We start from the raw sequence: 25,577 nt of genomic DNA on the forward strand, positions 1-25,577 counted from the left end.
AAGACTCAGTCATAGTGAATAGAGTGAAAGAGGTCTGGGTAACTGAAATCCTTTGCATGTTTCTTTCAATATTTCTCAGAGGTTATTGTAGTGTATCTGGCCTACACTGTTAAATACGTAACAAGGGTGAGCATTTATCTTTACAGTTTCTGACCCTCACACTTCTGTCCATTTAATTCTTAGGGTCTCTTCCGGGTGGCGCCTTCAGCCTCGAAGTTGAAAAAGCTCAAGGCTGCTCTGGATTGCTGTGTGGTAGATGTAGCAGAGTATTCTGTTGACCCGCATGCAATAGCAGGTAAGTGAGAGCAAATGTTCAGTGAAACAGCAAAAGGATAATTTGATAAGTCCATGAGATCCAGCCCTCTGCCACTCGCAGGCCAGACTCACACTACTGAGTGGAGCCAGAGGTGTTCACTACTTCTCCCTAATTCCTTCTCCTTGTAAAGCATTTTCATGCCCCTCTGTCTTCCAGGAGCTTTGAAGTCTTACCTTCGAGAGCTTCCAGAACCCTTGATGACATTCGAACTCTATGAGGAATGGATACAGGCGTCCAAGTGAGTCTTTTTCTATGTGTCACAGCTATCATTGAGCATGGGAGAGATGTGATCTAACTCATTCAGGCAAGAATAGTCTTAATATGGGAATCATTAACCCGTCTGCTGACTCTGGCCATGATAGGAAACAACAGTTTCTCCAACTCTTCCAGCCTCTTCCAGAGTTCTGAGGTGTTTACAGTGAGTCCCCCATCATTTTAAGGTTCAGTTTAACCTTTATTGTTATTGCTTCAAGAAATTAGTTGTTTTGTTGGCAAATAGGAGATGTAGTCAATCACCTGTCCGGCAAGTCTTGCGGGAGAGGGACTCCATCAAAGCTCTACCAACCCTTCAGTCATCAGCCCTCTGAGAATTGTCCAGAACCAATAATCCAGCCCTCTTTGTTTTTAATATGTGGGGCGCCATGATGACGCGCTTTTCTGGTGCAGTCCGCAGCCAAGTACATATCTGATGCGCCTGCAGTGTGAAAAGTGAATTACTTTAACCCGATATTTCTGTGAGCAAATACTTTATTTTTAGATAAAACAGCTTGGAAACTGTGCTTTCTATTTCTGAGAGGTGCTGTCTGAGAATAAAGCCCTTACTCAGAAAAATATCGGGTTAAATGAATTCACTTTATGCCTTGCAGTTGCGTAAAGCAGGCCCTCGGCTGTGCCCGGGCCAGTTAAGCCCATCATGATACAGCCCCTTTTGCTTTGTAAAGACACTTAGGGAGAGCAAAACATCATCTCTCACATCTCCTACTTTGAGTTCCTGACCATGAACTCATAAACAGATGGACCAACAGCCTTCACTGGGGAATTGTGCTCTGTTTCGAAAGCAGAATAGTGATTGTTTTGTCATTTACTATGCAGGTATCCAGTTTTCCTCTACTGAATGCACTAGTCAGATGGTCTCGGTTTGGCAAGTGATCTTTGGGCCCACTAAGCAAAGGCACATCATTTCATTTTGGGATTAAAATGTCCCGTTTTTTCTTGTATCTGACCAAGTTTATATATGAAAGACACATGTTTGCCTACAAGAAGAGATGCTGTCCAACGCTCCTGAACTCTACTACACTTCTCTCATCTCCTACAGGTAATATCAAAGCCACACATTCATCTATCTAAAAGCACTATCACACTGCAATTTATAATTCCAGTGATCCTGGTAACTTCTGTTACCGGGCTCATTGGAATTAACAGGACACTCCAAACTAGGGCCTAGATTTACTTACATTTTGGTCCAGATTGCACCACCGTTATGGCGCAGTTACCACGCAAAATGCTAGTCGAGATTTACAAAGCCACACAAGGGCCGTTTTGTGTTGCTCTGCATGGATTTGTAAAAAACAAAAGTAATGCAATGCAGTGTCAGGTAGGCATTACATGGGTGGAGCATGGATGCATCCATCCATCGACTTTTTAAGGAATCCCAGATTTAATAAAGGCAGTAAACCTGGGTTTACTTCCTCTTTACTGCAACAGCCATTAAAATAGGAATGTGCTTAAGGGATCACTTCTTTCACAAAAACAATCCTTCCTGTAACTCAGGTTCCCTTTGAGCATGGCTCAAGGGTGCCTACGTTGGTGCTACTCTCCCTGAAGTGCTCCAGTACTGCTAGAGAGCAGAAGTGTGCCATATCTTGATGGATATGGCACATTTCTACTATCTCCATTCCACACAACGTAGCTCAGCACACGGCCTTGCTGTGCTGCCTGAAAGGTTAGTAAATCCGGGCCCAATCCCTTGGGGGAATGTCAAGTTTGGTGAACACCAGACATCCACCCAAATGTAATTGGATCGCTCTAAATCGGCCAAATTGAACATCCTCCAGTTTTCGGTTGATGCATGCAAACCAGCAAACTTTATGTAACCCCCTCACTTATTTCAGGATTCTCTTGGGTAAGTCACTAGTGACACATGAATACAAAATGAGGAATCATTAATGGTTCTTGTCATTGATGGGGATGAAGGCTGTAACGAAGGGCATTTTACATATAATCAAAATAATAAGCTTCTGATAGTTATCTCCTGGGCCAATGTGCCAGTGGGGACGTCTTCCTCTAACATGTCCAATTGTTGCTCCTAATGGAGGTCCTTCTCTAATATGTCCAATTGTTGCTCCTAATGGAGGTCTTCCTCTAACATGTCCAATTGTTGCTCCTAATGGAGGTCCTTCTCTAATATGTCCAATTGTTGCTCCTAAGGGAGGTCTTTCTTAATATGTCCAATTGTTGCTCCTAATGGAGGTCTTCCTCTAACATGTCCAATTGTTGCTCCTAATGGAGGTCCTTCTCCAATATGTCCAATTGTTGCTCCTAATGGAGGTCTTCCTCTAACATGTCGAATTGTTGCTCCTAATGGAGGTCTTTCTCTAACATGTCCAATTGTTGCTCCTAATGGACGTCTTCCTCTAATATGTCCAATTGTTGCTCCTAATGGAGGTCCTTCTCTAATATGTCCAATTGTTGCTCCTAATGGAGGTCCTTCTCTAATATGTCCAATTGTTGCTCCTAACCCTGGTGGAAGTTTGTTAGCTCATGGAAAAAAACTCCAAGGTGCACTGGAACAGTCAGATATATTTAAGTTATTTTGTTAATACACAATAATAATATGAAACCAACTTTTCTTCCTTAGCGTCCAGGACCAAGACAAGAGACTGCAGGCTCTGTGGAACGCATGCGAGAAGCTTCCGAAGACCAACTACAATAACTTGAGGTTTGTTACTGCAGTGTCAGAGACCATCACCAGAGGCTGGTCCAGTAATGGTTTCCTGTTCTACAGCCAAATCTCATCAGATAACAGGAGAGACGAGCCGGGAGACGAACCACTCATTTTTTAAAATTGTTATATGTGTCACAAACTCGCCGAAATACTCTGTATTCTTTAATAAAACCTCACTCACCCGTTTACTTCTCTGGAGCGGGCTCAAAATCACCTAAACAGCGACCCCTTCGCTGCAACGCCAAAGCACCTAACAAACTTCTCGGCCGCCATTCTCGGCGAGGGAGAGAGGCCACGCCCACTTTAAGGCGACGCCCACCCGCCGCCCACGGTACTTAAACGCTGCCTTCAGCGCGACAAAATATCAGAACCTTGAAAGCTCCTGAGGCGGAAGCCGGGAGACGAACCACTCATTTTTTAAAATTGTTATATGTGTCACAAACTCGCCGAAATACTCTGTATTCTTTAATAAAACCTCACTCACCCGTTTACTTCTCTGGAGCGGGCTCAAAATCACCTAAACAGCGACCCCTTCGCTGCAACGCCAAAGCACCTAACAAACTTCTCGGCCGCCATTCTCGGCGAGGGAGAGAGGCCACGCCCACTTAAAGGCGACGCCCACCCGCCCTTGTCCTACACATTTAGATGTGCAACTACCGGACGCGCAGCGGACGGGCGCAGCGGGCGCGCCGTCAGCGCGCCGAAGGCGCGCCAAAGGCAAGCCCGTCTGGGCCCGTCCGGGCCCAGAAGGCCCTAGGCCCCGCCACTATGCTGGGTACCCCTCAAGCTCGAGTAACGTATACAGCGGATACTCTATACGACTTACGACCTAAGAACACCCTAGCCTGCCATCACTCGTTTACTGCAGGTAAGGCATTCACGACCTGTCCACAATGCAATCTGACCCCCATCTCGAAATCACCCACCCTTTCCTTGAAACTAGGACTTCTTAATTGTCGCTCCCTCCCCAAACATGCCACCGAACTGAACCTCCTGATTCAGAACCAGGAGCTTGACCTACTGTTCATAACGGAAACATGGCTCTCGGACAATACCGACTCGGATATTGTCACGGCCCTCCCCACCGGGTATACCTGTCAAGCTCTTAATAGACCTAAAGGGAGAGGAGGCGGGATAGCTATAATCCACAGGGAACAATTTACCTGCCGCATGACCAACTCTGGTATTGAGGATTGCGAGAGCGGCCAATTCTCCATCCAACTCGCCCCAGCTCTCACCCTCGCAGGGCTTCTAATTTACCGCCCCCCAGGGCCCCCGGGTAATTTCATCAACGCTGTATTCGAATCCAGTTCACAACTAGCTTCTTCCACCCCCAACTTCCTCATACTAGGTGACCTAAACGTCCATTTTCTGGACCCCACGGATCGAGCAGCATCGGACATTATATACGATTTAACATCTCTAGATATTCGTTTAGTGAACAATGAGCCCACCCATGATAAGGGCCATCTATTGGACCCGATCCTCACCAACATTGCATAATGACCTCTGACCCACCGGTGACCCTACCTTGGACGGACCACTTTCTGGTCCCCTTCTCTTGGGAAATCCCCACTCCCACTTATTCAACCCCAAAAACCCAAGTTACCGACCCACAATGGCGCAAACTATCTCCTGAGATATGGGCTGACTCTCTTGCAGAGTCCACCCCTGCGCTCTCCTCTGACCCCAATATAGCTGACAAACAATTCAGCGATTGGATCACTTCCTCTCTGGATACGTTGCTTCCGAAAATTACCACCCTGAAACAACCCAAAAGAATACCATCCGCTTTATGGTACACCCCTGAGCTTAAAGTTCTGCGTCAAGAGTGTAAAAAAACCGAACGCTCCTGGAGGCGCGACAAAACAGCAACCAACAAGAGCTCCTGCTCTATTTCTCTTCTGACATACAAAACTGCTATTCATAAAACCAAAAGCATGTTTTTTCAGGAGAGAATAGAGAAAGCAGGATGCTCCAGTAAGGAAGCGTATGCCATCCTTAAAGAGCTGTCTAAACCCCAAGGACTAGGTCCAGGACCCACTTCCGATCCCGAAGTCGACCTGGAGAAATGCCAGCAACTGGCCAACTTCTTCCACGATAAAATCAGACTAATTCTGGAATCTATCCCCCCCTCCAGTCCTGAGGAAAATATCGCTTTCCCACACACCTCCACCTGTCTGTCCACGTGGGGCCAGGTCACGGTAGACGAGGTGAGAAATACCTTCAACTCCATGAAGAGCGGCTCCCCTAGTGACCCTGCTCCTCTCCGCATCCTTAAAGAGGTAGCCCCCACTATTATCCCTTCCCTTACCCATCTGATCAATACCTCACTTCAACAAGGAGTTGTACCCTCAAGCTGGAAGAGGGCGGTGGTAAAAGCCCTGCTGAAGAAACCTACGCTTGATCCCGAGAACCTAGCTAACTACAGGCCCATCTCTCTTCTGCCTGGAGTGAGCAAGGTCGCAGAAAAATTGGTCAACAAGAAACTCTCGCAGTTCATAGAGGCCAATAACAAATTAAAAAGCTCCCAGACGGGCTTCCGACCAGGACAGGGCACGGACATCGCCCTTCTGGCTGCTGTAGAGGAGGCCAGAGCACTATTGGATGGGGGAGGATCAGTGGCAGTGATCCTCCTCGACCTTAGTGCTGCGTTCGATACAGTAGACCACCAACTCCTCATCGAAAGACTGGCCAGAGTGGGAGTGGAAGGTACAGCCCTATCCTGGCTCTCATCCTTCCTGGCCCAACGGTCTTACCAGATCTGGGAAAAGAACGCCCGCTCCTCCGAAATGCCCCTCCAATGTGGTGTTCCTCAGGGCTCTTCCCTGAGCCCTACGTTATTCAATATCTATATGTCCACATTGGAGGAGGTTATCATCCCTTTCGGAGTGAGCGTCGTCAGCTACGCCGACGACACTCAACTAGTGGTGTCTTTGTCCCATCCCAAGCAACAGAAAGCTGATCTTTTCAACTGCCTTACGCAGGTCCATCATTGGATGAACAGATCAGCCCTAAAACTTAATGGGACAAAAACCGAGGTCCTTATACTTGGCCCTAAAGGAGCCTCACTTCCCCTGGACAGCTGGCCAGCTTGTTTGGGTCCGCCCCCTGACCCTAAAAAAGAGGTGAAAAGTCTGGGTGTGTGGATCGATTCCGATCTCTCTTTCACTTCACAAGCTAAGAAAGTGGCAGGGACCTGCTTCGGTCTCTTAAAATCTCTGAGGAAAGTCCTGCCCCTTCTCCCCCCTAAATCCCAAAAACTATTAGTCCAAGGTCTCATAGTATCGAGGCTGGACTATAGTAATGTGATTTACCTGGGTGCCCCCGAAGCGACCCTTACGAAACTGCAGACAATTCAGAACACGGCCGCCCGGATCATCACTAACACCCCGGCCAGATCATCTGCTAAGCCCGCTCTTAAACTCCTTCACTGGCTCCCCATAAGGGAGAGAGTCAAATTTAAAGCCCTATGTCTCGTTCATAAAACACTGCAGAACCAAGGTCCTCCTGTTCTCAGTAATTTTGTCACCCCCTACAGAAACTCTAGGTCCCTCCGCTCCAATGCAGAAAACCTTATCAACATCCCTAGATTCAGGAAAACCCGAACAGGAGGAAGACGTTTCTCGGTACAAGTCTCCCGCCTTTGGAACTCACTTCCCCGTAACCTACGCCTTGAACCTCAATACCTGCATTTCAGGAAACTGTTAAAAACCCATCTCTTTCCCTAACCTGTACATCCCCTCCCCCCCCCTTTTCCTTGACCCTCCACCCGCCCATCCTCTTATCTCAGTCTCTTGCTCCGCTGACTTGGTGATTTCAGGGTTCCTCAGCGCTGGGATACCTCCGGGTGACTATCGCGCTTTATAAAATAAATAATAATAATAATAATAATAATAATAACATAGGCATTTGATCTGAAGGCATCCTAGTGACACGCATTCCATCCGACCAGTGATATTCATTTTCCTAAAATAATTGTGGTAGAGAAGTTACTTAAATTATTCTGTTGCTCTGACCTGGATGACTGCACGAAGAAGTGAACCCTAGACAGGAAGTACAATCAGATGACCCTTGAACCACAGTAGCATAAGAAATGTTGACATTGTTAAAATGAATAAACAAACTTCTTAAGTGGCTATTACTCCTTACCCCCGTCATCACCCAAAATGAATAATCACTCTTGTCAGTTTCTGTCTCCAGCACATCTGTAATCTCTGTTTCTCTTCAGTTATTTGATTGGACACCATATGCTACAAGTGTACAATTTGAAGAGGTCGTAAAAAGTACACTGTTTATAGCCATTCAGAAGTCAAAACCTCGAAAACGTTACCTTAAAGAAAATTACAACATGTAATTAGTGTTATGAAAAAAGAAGTATTTTCAGATCTTGTTGTTGACCTGGCGCTGTGTTTCTGAACTCTAGTGGAACTATTGTGCAGCTCTCATGATAGAGTGAAATGTGTACCTGTTGTGTGGACTGGAACTCAACCTTGCCACACGTTTCATAAAAGGTATAAAGCAGAAGTGTTTTTTCACAGTTTTCACACGGTGCAATTTGCTACCTGAACACAGTGGGAACGGCATGGGCTCTAGGGAGCCAGTAATGTTGCCTCACCCGCCATTTACACCTCGTGACCAGGCAGCTTTCAGATTTTTGATTTAGTACCATTTGTTGCTGCTGAAGCAAAAGGGCAGACATCAGGACAGCCTGTTCTCAGCAGGTCAGTTTCCTTTTAAAAAACATCATATTGTGTTTTTTGCATTCCAGTTTACTCAAGTGTGAACAAACACTACAGCACCTAGAAAGTATGAAACGCCCAGAACTAGAAACATGATTTGCTCTTGACAAATCAATATGGTCAACCTCGTTATCTTCAGAGACAGCTATTAGGCTTGGTTCTGGCATTGGCATTCCTGAATACAGAATTGTCATTAATGGGACTTCACATGCCAACTTTGTTACTTCCAGTCCAAAAACACTGCACTTACTATTCCACTTGTTTTTCCAGATACTTGATAAAGTTTTTAGCTAAACTGACCGAATACCAGGATGCAAACAAAATGACGCCAAGCAACATGGCCATAGTACTGGGGCCCAACCTGCTCTGGCCACAGGCAGAGGGGTGAGTATGCAAGTGGAACTGTGGGTACAGTGGTGTGGGCTAAGCCATAATTTGGATGCTTGTCAACAACCTAGACAGTGCCTTTAATGTCATGTATATTGTTTTCTGAGGTGAAACCTCTTCCCTGAATAGCTTAAGAATTCCCAATAATCCTAAGAGAGATGGATTGGCCTTTAGAAAATGCTCTAGTTTGTCCTACAGAGAAGAGCTAGAAAGACAAGAGCTTAGGACAAGGTCTGTGATAGTTCCTAAGTCTATCCACCCACCGTCCTTTCTTGGCGTTGTCCTCAAATGTCAGCAAAACTGCCCGTTTCCCTGCCCCTGGCGTTTGGATAACATGGGGTACAGAGGTCACTCATGGGTATCACTAACTACATTTGCATGAAAATATGTTAAATTAGCAGTGGGAGGATAGTCAGTAAAATTACCAAATCCTCAGGGTCCTTTGTAGAGTACTGACAGATTCCACCTTCTGCACAGATTAACTCTTTAGTCTCTCAGGTAGGCAGGTGGTTTAGAACCCTTCCTTTTGATGCTCATTCACCATCTCCCTCTCCCAGTCCAGTCTTAGTTTTAGACCTTTATGCCCTGTATATGAAAAGAAAGACTTGTTGCCAGATATACATTTTTTTAATGAAATTGGTTGGAGCAGTTCTTCATAACTTATCTTTCTTCAGGAACATTACAGAGATGATGACCACCGTGTCCCTGCAGATAGTAGGAATCATCGAGCCCATAATTCAGCATGCAGACTGGTTCTTTCCTGGAGGTATTTTCTCTATTCCATTTTTGGCAGTAAATGATACCCTAGTATTTGTGCTTGAAAAATGTAGACAATAGTAACACAAAAATAAAAAGGTACATGGGTGCATGTGTTCATGCATGTAAAGATCAGATAATCCCTCCTGGACCACAACCTAAAGTTTCAGGTTATGTTGCGTGGATGGGAGTTTGGGGAAGCATAAAGCCATGTCCCTCTACTGACCTGGCCAAGATGACAGATGCAAAGTCCGTGAACCAACTAACGTTTTGGCATGCTGGCATCACAGACTTCAAAGAGGATGTGGTCTAACGGCGAGAGCGGTCGACCACAAAGCTAGGGAACCGGGTTCGAGTCTTGTTAGGGACCCTCATCATCCTGTGATTCTGGGCAAATCACTTAATCTCCCCGTGCCTAACAAAAAGTGAATGTCTCCGTCTGTAAAGTAACTGGTGCTCATGTAAAGCGCTCTTATACATTCGGGTCTAGTTGGCGCTATATAAAACTTCCCAAAAAAAGCTGTGCATCTGTGCAGTGACTGCATTATCTTTACCAAGCAGCACAGTGGCACAGTCATGGGGTTTTAAATCCATGGCGTTTCACCGAATCCGCGAAAAATTTCCCCAATCTGCTCTCTCTCTAACTTCAGTACGTTTAAACATTTAATCCAATTATAAGCTTTATTTATTAGTTCATTCTTTTTTAGTCCTGTCATTTATGTTCAATGATAGTAATGTTAAAATCACATTACAGCTTTACAGTGTTGACTTTAGAACCTTCTTTGGTCAACACGTCCTGTGCATTTCGTGCTGAGACCTTCATCAGGGCTTTTTCCTTAAAAAACGTAGCACATTACACGAACGATTACATTTTAGGAGAGTGTGTTTCTTTTCAAATTCACGAGTACTCCCGTGTTGCAGCCGAAAGGGAGCTGAAACCCAAAGTGATTTAGTTAAAGACTGTTCTCCCTTGCTCCAAAAGCCAACAGTCATGGGGTCTGCCAGAGACGATATTGTGGTGCTTCCACTGGCGATGGTCCACTGCAGCCTACTCCTGCTGTTCTCTGAATGCACTTTAACTCTTGTACCTAGTCTCGGTGGCATGTGGAGACCAGGTAACCGATGTGCTTGAATGATGGTGTCCACTCTGTAACCAATGCCCCTTCCCCTGATTGGCTTAGAACATTTTGCCATGTGCTTGGGTGTCTACCTGGCACCAGTGGTGGGGATTGCTCAGCATACTTTACTCCCTAACCTCTCAGAATGTGGTCTGACATAGCTCCATACTAAGTTATTCTTTTTCTGGGACAGAGATCGAATTTAACGTGACCGGAAACTATGGAAGCCCAGTACATATCAACCATAATGCCAACTACAGCTCTATGCCATCTCCGGACATGGACCACTCTGACCGAAAACTTCATGACCAGGCTCGGCGCCCCCTCAGTGTTGCCACCGACAATATGATGCTGGAATTCTACAGAAAGGATGGGTAGGATGTGTCTTATTTTGTGTCTTGTCTAAAGCATCACATTGGAATTCACTCACCGCAAAAGTGCCCGGTGTGTCCCATCAGCTGTATATTGGGCAAGCATCAAAGAGGCGAGAAACCATTACTCGCTGGAATCCAGATGGGTTGGGACTTACTTCCAAAGTCTTCCTACCTTTATTGAGATGTTTCCTCAGTATGTGTACTTTCCCTTCTGTATTGCAACCCTCTATAATTTTTCTTCTCCAAAGTACATCCCTACTCTTCCTGCCATCCACCCTCCCCAAATGACCTGTATCTTTCTTGCTTGAATCCCAAACCTCTCTGGGTTCGATACGTTTTCCAGCTTCCCAAATTACACTGTAAGCCAATCAAGGAGTTTGCGAGATGGGTATGCGTGGGAGCGCCCTTCATTTTGCAGTCCTAAATATTAAGGAAAGTACTTAGGGATACAACACTGTTGATAATATGTGGGTGTCACTGTTAACTTCGAAATACTTGCAATACTTTAAACTCTTGTGTTTCACCTGCACTGTTAGTCACACCTCCTCTACTGAGTGTTTAACTTTTGACACTTATTGCTATAATTCTCATAGGAAATGACAAAAGGCCTATATGGAATAACCACTCTAGGGCACTTCTTCATCTGCACTATACAGTAGGGGCACTTTTGGTTAATTGGAATCTCTGTTTTCTGCTTTATATGCTAGCCCTGTCCCTTGGTTTTTGACCTTTTAGACAAGTCTTACACTGTCTTTTACAAGCTTTCTGGATGATTATACGTGTAAAAGTCACATAACGACTGCGAGTTTTATCCAACCAAAGTATTTTGCAGCATTTATACATTTTCAGAGTAAGGTGCAGACGTTGAAGTTTTAGGGTAGAGCCTTTAATATAGGCTATTAATGCCTTGGGGTTGAAAGAGTTGTTGACCTTTGGCGATCTCAAACTCTTCAGTTAGAAACTTATGCAGCATGCCATGGTCTCTAATAGGCCTTGCATATATTCTGGGCTATCCCGCTTTTCATGAGCAAATACATGCCATGGTCTATAGCTTTTCTGACAATCTGATATCAGTCTAGGCCTAGACATATAACTTTTAACTGACCACTGGAATTTTGGGAGCTCCATTGAAGACAATTAAGTGGCTGGCTGCCAATCATAGCTGGTATAAGCCTTCTGCTCTAACACTTCAATGTTTGTATTTCTGTTTCTCCCTTTTTAATGTAGAACATTCAATTCTCAGTGGGTGACATATTCTAATAGCCTTATAGTATTCTGTCTTTGGCTCTACAGGTTGTTAAAGGCACTCTCCAATGTAATAAGCCCTTGCCTGCAGCTCAGCCTTATACCTTGAGTTCAGAGCCTTTACCACTCTGTATATCCCTCGGCAGTGGGCTAGCCAGCTATATAATGGAACACAGAAAATAAAGTCATATGTGCTGCCAAGCTGATATCTGGGGAGAGAAACATACATCATACTAGAGTAGGACAATATACAACACTGCAATACATTGCTATAATATCACAAACCTTTTAATGGCCTAGGATTTATAACATCAAACAGTGAAGTATTCAGCACATCCTTGTATATGTTTATTAAAGTGAAAGAAAGGTAATGGCAAAATCTTATAACCTACAGTAGGAACACATGAGGCAGGGGCTGCAAAATGCAATAGAATCCAGCTGAGACGTCGTACATTTAAATATATGATAATAATGCCCTGCAGAACTCTGTCCATCCATGCTTTGCATAATGCCTCCCTCTTAGATTATGAACACAGCTATATTGGAAGGGATTCAACAGAGCTTATGCACAAGTGGTTGAATGAAGAAACCCAAAATTGTTAATTAGATATGTTGAACAAATCACTTCCAACAGTGGAAATGATTATTTATAAACAATATATAAGGTGGATTACTACATTGACTCACTAGAAGCATCCCCAGGCACTCTCACATACTGGAATAGTTAATGGTCTAACATATGGAAATACATCTTGCCTACTGGATCAGTTAATGGTTTAATGTATAGAAATACATCTTAAGTGGACATCTACAAAGACAAAATGGCATACTGAGTTCCATTATGAGCACTAGTACAAAGTGATGGAAAATGGCTGCGTTGAAGGAAATACATTTGGGTGCCATCAACATTTCTTTTTCATTGTCCTCATTTGTGCAATAAATGTCTGGGAAGAGATCAAAGGTCCCGCATTCTCTCTGCACCGGCTTGGATGTCTGTTTTTTGGGGGGGGGCAGGTCCCCTATCCTCCTGTCCAATAGGGTCCAAAGACGGATAACCCTGGAGTCTCCAGCTCCAAATCCCTGTTTATGGGGTTATTTCTATTTTGCATAATCATTGGACTTCCTTACCCCCTAATCCCCCCTTAAATCCCAGTGCTAGATTGTTGCTCCCACGTATCCCAAAATCCATACCTCAGCTTTTTCAGCGTCTGGTACGACTTGCGCCCTGTAAATAAATGATTTTTCCTGAGGGGAGGCTGCACTGATGACATACCACAAAATAGACATCAATACTTGCCAGAGATTTTGTACGTCCAGCGATGGCAGGTCATTTCCACATATCTCTGTAGGCAAGGTAAACTCATGTTCCTCGGCAAGTATAGCATCCAATACCAAAATGAGATCTCCTTCTGTATTGAGCTACCTAGAAGCTTAGCTAAAGTATTGACAAAAGTCTGGATTTACAATTCCTCCCTATTCTTGTCGCTTTGGAGGCCCATATAAAGCTATTTAGTTCTCCTTGTAATTTCCTGAACCAGTCTCATTTGAATTCTAGAGGTATTGTGTTGAATAGAAAAGTACATTTCGGTAATATTGTCATCTTTAAAATATTAGCTCATCCCAGAAATTAACGTGGATGTCCTGCCCATACTTATAACAATTTCCTAATCTCAATTACTGCTTTAACAAAATTCAAGCACTGTCAACATTTCTTATACTTTTGGGAAAGTGCTGGTAGAAGTATTTAGGAAAAGACACAACCGGCGGTTTCTTTCAGTTTTATATTTATATGTTTATTTATTTACAGGGCACACACTGCAATTCCCAGTCAGAATTTAGTCTTCATTTAGTGTGCAGTGTGTGCAAACCTTAGGGCAAAATCTATATAAAATAATTCAACAAAACCTGTAGACAACTTGAATGTCAACCCAGGGATAAGAGTCACCACCACTTCCTAGTCCTGAAAGAGAAATATTTGTATATTGACATTTCCTAAAGTGATTGAGTGCGTGAAGTGAAGGCTGTTGCACAGACAATTTGTTGCAGTTTTGTGGCCCCTGAAGATCCCAAGCAAGTGTCCAACAACAACCTGTAAAACATGGGTGTATGATGATATTTAGGGGCCAGTCAGTGAGAACTCTAAGGTGCAATGGCTTGAACACCATCTACTGTTTCACTTGCAGTCTATGCAAATATAAGGACAATGCATGTGCCACTCTTTGGGCTTGAGACACACATCACAGACACCGTTGTCCAATCTGCTGGTGATCAGAGGTGCCATCACAACCTCTCAATGATGGGGTGCGAGGAACAGAACAGCTCTCTTTTAGCTCACATAAGTGGAGCCCCCTCGTGAACTACTGCTCTATTTTACTGTTAGCACATGTTAACGACCCCAACAACAAACAATGCTTTTAGCATTTTTACTATAGGCAATCTCATGGCGGAAAAATCTGAGGCTCGGCATGTGTAGAGCTAGTAGTCCTTTTAGCATCTATTTGGGTCAAACATGTGGAGCACTGTGTAGCACCATTGAGTGGTGAAAGTGATGCTTAGCAAGGAACCTGTTCCATATCCTAAGAAAACCTTGACAGTAAAAGGGTCTACTCTATTGAAATAAGGGCTGCAATAACCACATATTACTACTGCCTATCTTTTTCATTTCATCAACACAAGCAGCTCATGCTCTTAATCACCTTACAAAAACTCTCTTAAAATTTCTATTAACATGTTATCTAAGCTTTCAACCACTCCATGCAGCCTAATACCAAGTGTGCCACTTCCGCCAGTAGAGTAGCGCAGTCTAGCTTGATAGATGGAGAACTTGTCGTCTGGAGAGCTTGATCGTGCAGAGGCACATGTGCCATGTTCATTCTAGGGGTCCCTCTGTATGCAAGCACTGTATGTGACTTGTTTTTTCGCAAAGGTCAAGTGAACCTCGGTGCCTGTTATACCAACGCGGCCCACTTTGAGGGAGAGTAGCAAGAAGCAAACGGGCATGTGACTGACTGCACATGCTCTCTGCCATGTTGTCTCTGTGATGGACATTCATACCTGCAGTTCAGTCAGAAGTTCCCAGTTACTGCATTATTGCACCCAGGCCCACAGGACGAGTTTTAATACTGAGATTTCAGTAGGTGCACAACAGAACAATCACTTGAGGTGGACCGCCTGGGTTATGTACTGAACAAACAGACTAATAGTGCACTGGAGCTTTGGTCATGTTGGGTTCAACAACTGTATCAGAAATCAATGGACAATGCGACTATTCCAAAAATAAGGAAAGTAGTTTCCTTAATTTGCAAAAGAGAAATTATAATCAAATACCCACAGAACTACTTTTATCCATTCTTATTGTGTGGAGATATCAGTTGTTTCTTTTCTTTTCTGATGTTTCTGGTTGAGATGAGCAAAAGCATACAATCCCAGCGTTTGCAATTTTAGGTCTCGCTTTATATTGCAGTTGTCTGCATTATCTACTGTGACCAATTCTCTAAAATATACATAGATTTGGCTTTGGTTTCGCACAGAGAAGTATTTTCTTGCCATTTCATGCTACTGACAGTTTCCTGTATCATTCCGCCCCTCATGGAGTACTAGCATTGCCATGAGTCATTATTTTACCTCACTAAAGTGCACTGAATCATCACTCATTGTTTACCTTATATATACATTAAAAACAGAAAAAATCGTTCTTTTTTGTTTTTTTCACTACAGCAGACTTTTATGTGTTTTAGTTGGGAATCTACATAGAGGCCCCACATGTTGGCTTTGGCTCCAGTGGTAACACACATTCCCATTGTGCTATTTACAATGTTTTACCTTAGTCATCCAAAGCCCTTTGGAAGACATTTCTCCATTCAGGATAAGGGTGTAAAGTGTAATTATGCAAGCAGCATACGTCATGTGATAAAGACAACACCACGCTCTTTAACCCCTTCACCGCGGCACAAATTTTGCCGCGGCGCTGGGGGGTTTGGGACGTTTGCGGCGCCGCCATGCTTGTGACGGAACCACTCCGTCATGAGCCACGGGCGCGCTGTGCTCATGACGGAGTGGTTCCGTCACGACTCCGCCCACTTGCATTGTTCGCCCACACAGGCGGGGAATCAGTGCCGCGTGGGCGGAGCGGCCGCCAACGGCCGCAGCATGACGGAACCACTCCGTCATGAGCACACGGCGCCCGTGGCTCATAACGGAGTGGTTCCGTCATGAGCAGGGAAGGGGTTAACCTGTTCATGGAGCCTCTGACAGAAATTCTAAAATCATCCAGCATTCGTTATCATATGTATGCGGACGATACCCAACTATGCCTGAAGATCACCTCCCCTGAAGACATTCAGTCCCTCAGCTCAGTCCTGCTTGAACCACAAAGCTGGCTGACACACAATCACCTGAATCTTAATGCGCTTAAAACAGAATTCCTACAGATCTCACCACACAACCAATCCCTCGTCATGGAACAATGGTTAAACCATCTGACTGCTCTTAACTACAAAACGCAACTCAAGGACTCTGCGTCATCCCTGGGTATCATTCTTGACAAAAGCCTGAACATGCAGAAGCAGATTAGTTCCCTCACCAAAGGAGCGAACTTCCAACTCAGCTTACTTGGGAAACTTAAACCCTTCCTCCCTGCTCATGACCTTAAGGTTGCAGTACAAGCATTAGTGATCTCAAAGCTGGACTATGGTAGTGCAACACTTTGCGGCCTGCCTAGAATGACGACGGCTCCTCTTAGGTCTGCCCTCAGTTCCTCTGCTAAGCTCGTAACTGGCTCAAAAAAATACCACCATATCTCTCCGGACTTGCGGGAACTGAATTGGCTTCCACATGAAGCTCGGATACAGCTAAAAATTGCATGCATTTCTCACAAAGCCATCCACTTCAAGACCCTGCTGTACCTCGTGCAGAAACTGGAACTCTTGTGTGGTTCCAGAGCCTACAGATGCGGCAACACCCTTTTGCTTAAACCTCATAAATTCAAAGAAAAAAAAGACCTATAACCGAGCCTTTTCAGGGGCGGCCCCAAGGATCTGGAACTCCCTTCCCCCTGAAGTCAGGGTGAACCCTTCAACTGTCTTCTTCAAAAAAGAAGCCAAAAGGCTCCTGATGAAGAAATTTCTGCCTTAGCCTGCCACCGTCATCCGACTCTGGGTTCATACCCGTTGTCTCTGGCCCAGCCACCTGGTCCAAGAATAGGTCGGCCATTTCGAGACTTTAATTTTTGCTTGGCTTTGTGTTTGCTTTTACCTCACAAGAATGTTGGACAATTTGACTCTCTGATCTTGTCGTTTTGTTGTTTTCTTCTTTTTATGCCTATACCTTATGATGCATAATCTCTGTTATTCCCTTGCGATGCACAATCTGTAAAGCGCTCTGATACCCTTGGTGGTCATGTTCGTGCTATATAAAACTTTCAAAATAAATAAATATATAAATAAAGTCTGTTGTCCTTGACAAGTTGCTACTTTACAGTAATGTTGTGATCAGGAGTCATTGAAAAAAAAACAACAGTAACATAAATAAATCACCCCCCGCCCCCACCAGTGACCACTTGCACACCAAAAGCCACCTCAGCCTTCTTTTAAAAATGTACACCATTAAACAATACACAACCAGAAGGTACAGAAACATATATATTAGTGCTTCATTATTTAAAGATAATGTAATTTTAAGCATTCCGTTGTCTTCCTAAGACATATATCTAAAGGATGTCTCGCATGTTTTCTGTTTTTCAGATACATGGAGATCACGTATGTTAAAAGTAAGGATGTTTTAATGTGGGAAATAGCAATTTCAAGGAGATATTGTGTGTAACATGGGACAAATGTCCAATATAGGTTTTAGTAGCTGGCATACATTCTCTATTGGAGAACTCAAAAGACCTATTGAGACCTATTGAGTTCCTATTGAGCCTGTGTGTACCCTGTGATTGTGGCTTGATTCTGGGCTGGCAGCTGTTGATGAAGGTCTGCTAAATGCCTAATTTTTTTTGTGTTTACGGCTACTGTTCTGTAGATGACAAAAGTGACATTGTCCTCTCTGGCTTTACCATTATAATAAATGAAACATGCACTGATTAGCCTTGCATTTTTTTCAACCAACACACTTTATTTTAGCAATCGCCGTCTTATTGTTGGTGCCTAGAGCACCCTGCAGTGACAGTAGGAAGGCGTTGTAAACAGTTCACAGGATAATATTAATCAACAATGGATTTCTGGACTCTAAACGCAATGTCGCATACATTTTCTATTTCAGTGGTAACAAGTGATACCATGTCAAGGCGCAAAATTAACTAAGCTTTCTATGATAACCATGCATATTCCTGGTAAACAAACAAACTCCCCCATTTAGAAAGACATGCCAGTAAACATCAGAGGTCAGTCCCTCAAAGAGGCTGGTATTGAATCAGTTTTAAAGAAACTTGGGTGATGATGGAGTCATTTTATATCGGCAACGATATTGGCTCATGACCCGTCAAGAGAGTCACAAATGTATTCGGCCAACCAATTCCTTGGGCCTTTGTTTTAATGTGGTTACTTGGTAGCTGCATTGTACTCCATCTATCACAACGGAAAGCTGCTAACCTTAATTGTTTATTTCAACTTTTTCCTGCATCTTCCATCCCATTGATCCTAAGACTTCACCCAACCCTATCCTCCTGCATTCCCCGAGGGCCTGGCTGCACCTAGCACTTGCAACTGAATCTTCCACAGTTTAGTCAACTGATACACTAATTCTTCTTGTGTTTCTGTCCATGCAGCCTTAGGAAAATCCAAAGGTATAGTATCTTATCCTAGCTACTAGACCACCTCCAGCCTAGAAAAGGGTTTGTATTCCTGTGAACACCAAGACAAGCTTTGCTACGCATCTGCAGCATTGTGTTATATGAATGTGGAGCCCGATGTGTTCCTAGCTGTAATCTGATTGGCAGTGCATTGCCTTATGGTAATGTCAAGCCCATGCTTATTGCTAGTGAGCGCTTCTTCATGACATCATTCTCTCATAAAGCAAAGGCTCATCGTTAATTCTCCTAACTCTGCTTATCATTGGATGAAACATGCTAAGACTGATCATTACATTTCACTTCAGGTTGCTTTATCCATGGGCCTGTCTAATGGAGTGAAGTATCCTGCAGTGCAGGGCACTATTCAACTCAGTTGAAGGTAGTGTTGCTTTTTAGGTCTCGCCTGTGACAACAAATTCTCTACATGCGCTCTTGCTTGTGAGGGTATTGGTTATAATAAAGGGCTTAGAGCCTGCACATTGCTTACTATTAGCTGGCTTCACTGTCACTCTTCTTTGCTGCCTCCTAATTGGCCAGTGGGTGCAGTGCATCACTTCCTTTTCTTTCTATGGAGCATGAACCAAGCACAGATCACTTCATCTTAATTAGTGTCCATCTGCTGATTGCGCTGTGATTGAAGTACTGTTTCTTTCACTGCTGCACTTTTTATATACTTCTTTTAAAATATTTTTATATTGCTTATCACCATACACGTACACGTTTCAGGATACTTCCTCTGTTTCCAGTTTTCGTGCTGCTTTCTCCATTTGTTCTGCTTTCACACATTTTTGGACATTGCTTATTTACACCTGCATCTTTTGGCTTACTTGCCTAAAAGAAAATTACAGTTTATGTGGGTTGGATTAAGCCCTTATAAAGTTTAAATGCCATAGTAACAGTGCATTTACACCTTCATGAAGCTTGCCGCTGCACGCCTAATTTAGTTGCATTTCAGCCTTTCATCCACTTTAGGCTGCATACTTTTGCGTTGATTTTAAGTTTGGTTCCTTGATTGTTACTTACACCCAAAACTGTACTCTCATATGACATTCTACTCGATGCTACTCCACTCCACGCCACTCCGCTCTAATCCTTCCCACTCCACTCCACTCTATGCCCTTCCAAGGCACACTATTCCACTCTATGCCACACCACTTTACACCACTCAATGCCGCTCATCACCATTCCACTCTTCTCTACACCACTCCACTCTACTCTATCAATGCCACTCTACTCCACACTATTCCACTCTGCTGTATGACACCCCACTCTAATCTATGCAATTCCACTCCACTCTACTCCACTCTACATCACTCTATGGCACACAACTCTATGCCAATCAACATCATTACACTCAATACAATGCCACTCTGTGGCACTCTACTCTGCATCACTCTATTCTACTCCACTCTACACCAAGCTACTCCACCTCATGCCACTCTACTCTGTACCACGCCACTCTATGCCACTCCACACCACTCTACAGCACTCCACGCCACTCTATGCCACTCCACTCTACACTACTCTGCCATACGTCAGTCTACTATACGCCACTGCACTCTACACCACTTCACCCCATGCCACTACACACTCCACGCCACTTTACTCTATGCTCCTTCCTTTCACTCCATTCCACACCACTCTGTGCCACCCCACTCTACATCAATCCGGTCCATGCCGCCACTTCACTATATGCCACTCTAGAATATGCCACTCTACTCTATCCACTGTACTGTACTCTATGCCACTCTACTTTATCTATGAATGAATGAATGATTACAGTCTTATATAGCGCATAGCTACCCGAAGGCATCCCAGCGCTTGACTCACTAGATCTTGAGGAAATCAGGCAAACAGGAAGGTTTTTAAACTCTTCCTGAACCTGAGATGGTTAGCTTCCATTCTGATGGAGTCAGGAAGTTTATTCCAAAGGGTGGCGGCTTGGAGGGAGAAGCGCCTGCCTCCCATTCGCACTCTCCTGGTTCTAGGAATTGCAATAAGCTTCTTATTTCCAGACCTTAGAGCTCGTCCTGGTAGAAATAAATGAAACATAGATTGAATCACTATGCCACTCTACTTTATCTATGCCACTCTACTCCACACTATTCCACTCTGCTCTATGACACCCCACTCCAATCTATGCAATTCCACTCCACTCTATATCACTCTACGGCACTCGACTCTACGCCAATCTACGGCATTCCACTCCATAAAATGCCACTCTGTAACACTCTACTCTGCATCACTCTACTCTACTCTACGCCAAGCTACTCCACCTCATGCCACTCTACTCTGCACCACTCCACTCTATGCCACTTCACACCAATCTACAGCATTCCATGCCACTCTATGTCACTCCACTATACACTACTCTGCCATACGTCAGTCTATACGCAACTGCACTCTACTCTACAACACTCCACTCCACACTCCACTCTATGCCACTTTACTCTATACTCCTTCTTTTCACTCCATTCCACACCACTCTGTGCCACCCCACTCTACGCCAATCCAGTCCATGCCGCCGCTTCACTATATGCCACTCTAGAGTATGCCACTCTACTCTATCCACTGCACTGTACTCTATGCCACTCTACTCTGTCTCTCCACTCAGTGCCACTCCACACTCCACTCTATGCCACTTCACTCTAGCCCACTCTACCATATGCCACTCCACACCACTCTTTTCCACTCTACTCTAAGTCCCTCTATGCCACTTTGCTCCACCCCATGTCACTCTACTCTGTACACTCTATGCTTCTCTGTGCCACTCAATGGCACTCCACTCTATGCCACTCTACTCTAAGAACCTCCACTACTCTATGTCTCTCCACACCACTTTACGCCAGTCTTCTCCATACCACTGTACTCCACTCCACACGACTCTACTGTCATTCCACACTACACTATTCTAAACCCCTCTATGTAACTCTACACCATTCGACTCTACGCCACTCCACTCTACTATATCCCGCTCCACTCTCACCACTCGACTCTACTGTGTTCTACATTACTCCATGCCACTCAGTGCCATTTCATCAGCGGCGGCTGGCACAGGTAAACGTGGTAGGGCGAGAGTGGGGGAAGGCGACAAACGGCAGAATAGGTATATTTAAATAAATAATACCTATTCTGTCATCTGTCGACCCCCCCCCAGCCGTGCCCTGCTCCGCCCCACTGCTCACCGAGCTTACCTGTTCCAGCCTCTGCTGCACCTCATTCTGTGCCACTCCACTCTATGCTACTCCACTCTACATCACTCCACTCTGTGCTATTCTATGCCACTCCACTCTATGCCACTTCACTACACGCCACACCACTCCACGCCACTCAACTCCAATACGTCACTCCACTTTAATCTGTGCACTCTTTTCTATGCCAATCCACTCTACGCCATACCACTCTACACCACTCCATTATTCAACTCTACTCCATTCCTTGCCACTCCATTATACACCAATTTACTGTACCCCACTCCACTGCAATCTTCTCTACACCCCTCCACTCTACTCTATGCCTCCCTACACTCTGCCCCACACTACTCTATGGCACTCCATTCCACTCTACATCACTCTATGCCACTCAATCAATTAATCAATCTGTGGGTCTTGTAGAGCACAGCTTTTCTCCCCGGGCAGAGTCTCCAGGTGCTGGGTGGTAGTGTGAGCCTCGGTCGTAGAGGTGGTGGTCAAAAAGCCAGATGTCAAGCTGTTTCCTCAAGTCCTTTAGAGATTGGGAGGTGCGCCGGTGGAGGGGACGGTTGTTTCAGGACTTTGCGGTGAGATAGGAGAAGGAGTGACCTCTTCAGCGGCTGTGAAGTATGTTGGGGATGTGGGTCAAGGTGAGGGTGAAGGATCGGAGCTCTTTGATCGGTTGGTGGAATTCAGGTGGTTGTTGATGTAAGAGGGTCCAGTTTTGTGGGGGGCTTTGCAGGCATGCGTGAGGAGTGTGAAGAGGCATATCTTCTGGACTGGGAGACAGTGGAGGGTCCTGAAGTGTGGAGTGATGCTGGCCCTTCTGGGAAGATCGAGGATTAGTCTGTCCGCTGAGTTCTTAGAGTCGACTCGGGAGCTGCTTGGTGGTTCCGGCGTAGAGTTCATTACCATAGTCAATTTGGCTGGAGATGAGGGCTTGTGGGGACACTCTTACTGGTTGAGACCGGGATCCATTGGAAAATCTTGTGGAGCATGAAGAGGGGTGGATGCAAGCAGAGGAGACAGTGTTGAGCTGCTGCTTTATAGGAAGTTGAGTGCCCAGGATGATTCTGAGGTTCGAGCGTGGTCAGTAGGGGTGAGTGATGGGCCGAGAGCAGGGTGCCACCAGGTGTCATCCCAGGGGGAGGGCTTGTTTTCAAAGATGATGACCTCTGTCTTGTACAAGCTTAGTTTCAGGCAGTTGGTCCTCATCCAGGTAGCGATGTCTGTCATGGTGGTTTGGAAGTTGAGTCTTGTAGTGTCTGTTTCTTCTGTGAGGGATAGGACGAGGTGGGTGTCGTCGATGTACGGGATGATGTTGAGTCCGTGGGTGCCGGCAATGTTTGCCAGAGGTGCCATGTAGGTGATGAAGAGGGTGGGGTGAGGGAGGAGCCCAGGGGGACACCGCATATGATGTCTTTGGGTGTGGAGGAGAAGGTAGGTAGGTGGATCCTCTGTGTTTGTTCAGAGAGGATGGAGGAGATTCAGTTGAGTGCCTTGCCCTGGATGCCTATGTGGTGGAGTCTGGTGAAAAGGGTGTGGTGGGAGACTTGTCGAAAGGCTGCGCAGAGGTCAAGGAGGATGAGGTGGCTGATCCGCTTAGGCCAAGGAGGCGTCTGATGTGGTCCTTCGCTGCGATAAGAGCGGTCTTGGTGGTGTGATTAGGCTGAAAGCCTGATTGTGAGGGGTCAAACAGGTTGTTTTCTTTGAAGTAGTCCATGAGCTGGTGGTAGATGGCTTTCTCCAAGACTTTGCAAAGGAAGGGGAGGAGTGAGATGAGTCAGTAGTTTTTGAGTTCATTGGCGTTAGCTTTGGGTTTCTTCAGGAGAGGTTTGACCACAGCGTGCCTTCAAGCATTGGGGACAGTAGCTGTGGTGATGCAGGTGTTGAGGATTCCTGCAAGGGAGCATCTGAATGCTTCTCTTCCTATGTTGTAGATGTGGTTGGGGGTAGAAGTTCGAAGGAAATCCGAAGTAGATGGAGTTCATGATTGAGATGGTGTCTTTGGTTGAGAGCTGCTTCCAGTCACTGATTCGGTGGGAGTGGGCGGCATTGGTTAGGGTGCAGAGGTGGTTGAGGGTGGTGGGTTGAGGGTTGAAGTTGCCATAGATGTCGGAGATCTTGCGGTGAAATTAGCCTGATAGAGAGTGACAGAGGGCTTGGGATGGGCCGATCATGTTCTCAGTGGCAGAAGAGCAGGAAAATTCTCAGACGATGCGGAAAAGTTCCTTGGTGTGGTTGGCACTTGAATCGATGCAGGTGATGAGGGCTTCTTTCTTGGTTCCTCTGAGCTGGTTGTGGTAGTTGTTGAGGGCGGTCCTGAAGGATTCGAGGTTGGTGGGGTTCTTGTTGGAGCGCTAGTGTCTCTCCAGTTTCTTACAGTGGCGCTTGAGGGTAAGTAGTTCTGGGGTGAACCAGCTGGCTTTCTTGGCGGGTCTTCTGCTGGTGGTATTCTTCCGGGGGGCGATGGTATCAGCGGTTGAAGAGATCCAGTTGCAAAAGTTTTGGATGTCAAGTTCGATGGAATCAGTAGGAACAGGTCTTGCTTCATTGAGGGTAGCGGTCAAAAAGGGCTCGGGGACTTTGCTCTAGTTGTGTCGAGGGAGGGATTGGTGTTTCGTCAGGGGTTCCAGCAGGCTGCCGATGGAGAAGTGAATGATGTGGTCTGTCCAGGTCAGTTCGGTGGTGTGAGAGAACTTGGCATGGTCATTGGTGGAGAAGATGGAGTCCCAGGTGTATCCAACGCTGTGCGTGGGGGGGTGACAAGTTGTGAGAGGCCGATGATGCTCATATTTTTGAGAAACGTGGTGGAGTTGGTGCAAATGGGGTCCTCAGGTCTCCCAGGAAGTTATAGTGGTTGGAGTCTATCGCCAATGGAGCGATGAAGTCCGAGATGGCGCTGGGGGAGCTGTGGGGGCCTGGCAGTCTGTATGGGAGGGTTCCTCTGAGAGTGGTTTTAGCATTGGGTTTGATCTGGAAGTTGAGATGTTCCATGATGGGCATTGCAGTCGAGAGAGTCCTTGTGGATGATGGCAATGCTTATATCAGTGGCAATGTCGGTGCGGACACGAGGGTGAGTCAGGTTTCGGTGATGAACATCACATTGGGAGCGAGGGTGGATATGGTGTCCCAGATTTCCCTAGTGTGCTTGTAAAGAAATCTGACGTTGAGTAGTGCACAGTGGAGCTGTGGTCTCTGGTAGGGTGTGTGTTGCTGATTGGAGGTTCTAGGGATTCTTACATCGCAGGAGAGGCTGCAGTGGTAAAAGGTGAAGGGTGCTTTGGTGGAGCGTGGAGAGGCGTTGATGCAGTTGTTTGGCAGAATAACTGCATTGGGCTTAAGATCCAGAGTTTTGCTGCTGAGTACGTGCTAAGCGTGGACAGGTGTAGACGGGCTTGCCTTTGGCGCGCCCACTGTGCGACTTGGCAGGTGCCTCCATTTAGTAGCCCTGGGAGGTGGAAGGGGCTGTCTGATAAGCGGGAGGGCACGGGCTGGGCAGGGAGGTGTGGACTGGAGTTAACCAATCAGCGGCATGGAAAAGAGTGCACAAGAGGGGTGGGGTAGAGCAGCAAGGGAGGGGAGGCAGGAAACGAGAGAATAGGGGGCACAGAGAGAGAAAAGAGAATGATGCCGAAGTGAAAATAAATGGCACAGAGAAAGATAGAAAACAGATCAGAAGTGTGGTTAAGGGCAATGGGAGAGTTAAGAAAA

The 25,577-nt window shown here is 45.5% G+C and overlaps 1 protein-coding gene across 4 annotated transcripts in view; it reads left to right on the forward strand.

The window, feature by feature from the left end:
• The window catches only part of ARHGAP44 (Rho GTPase activating protein 44), a 481,248-nt gene that overhangs the window by 373,992 nt on the left and 81,679 nt on the right, over window positions 1-25,577 (forward strand). For all 4 annotated transcript variants that reach the window (XM_085616812.1, XM_085616814.1, XM_085616815.1 and 1 more), the window contains exons 11-16: window positions 184-295; window positions 473-554; window positions 3,174-3,254; window positions 8,273-8,386; window positions 9,064-9,155; window positions 10,457-10,637. In XM_085616812.1, the coding sequence (XP_085472938.1) occupies window positions 184-295; window positions 473-554; window positions 3,174-3,254; window positions 8,273-8,386; window positions 9,064-9,155; window positions 10,457-10,637 (662 nt within the window). The remainder of the gene's footprint in view (window positions 1-183; window positions 296-472; window positions 555-3,173; window positions 3,255-8,272; window positions 8,387-9,063; window positions 9,156-10,456; window positions 10,638-25,577) is intronic.

This window comes from Triturus cristatus, chromosome 7 (assembly GCF_964204655.1).
Source record: "Triturus cristatus chromosome 7, aTriCri1.1, whole genome shotgun sequence".
Taxonomy (NCBI): domain Eukaryota; kingdom Metazoa; phylum Chordata; class Amphibia; order Caudata; family Salamandridae; genus Triturus; species Triturus cristatus.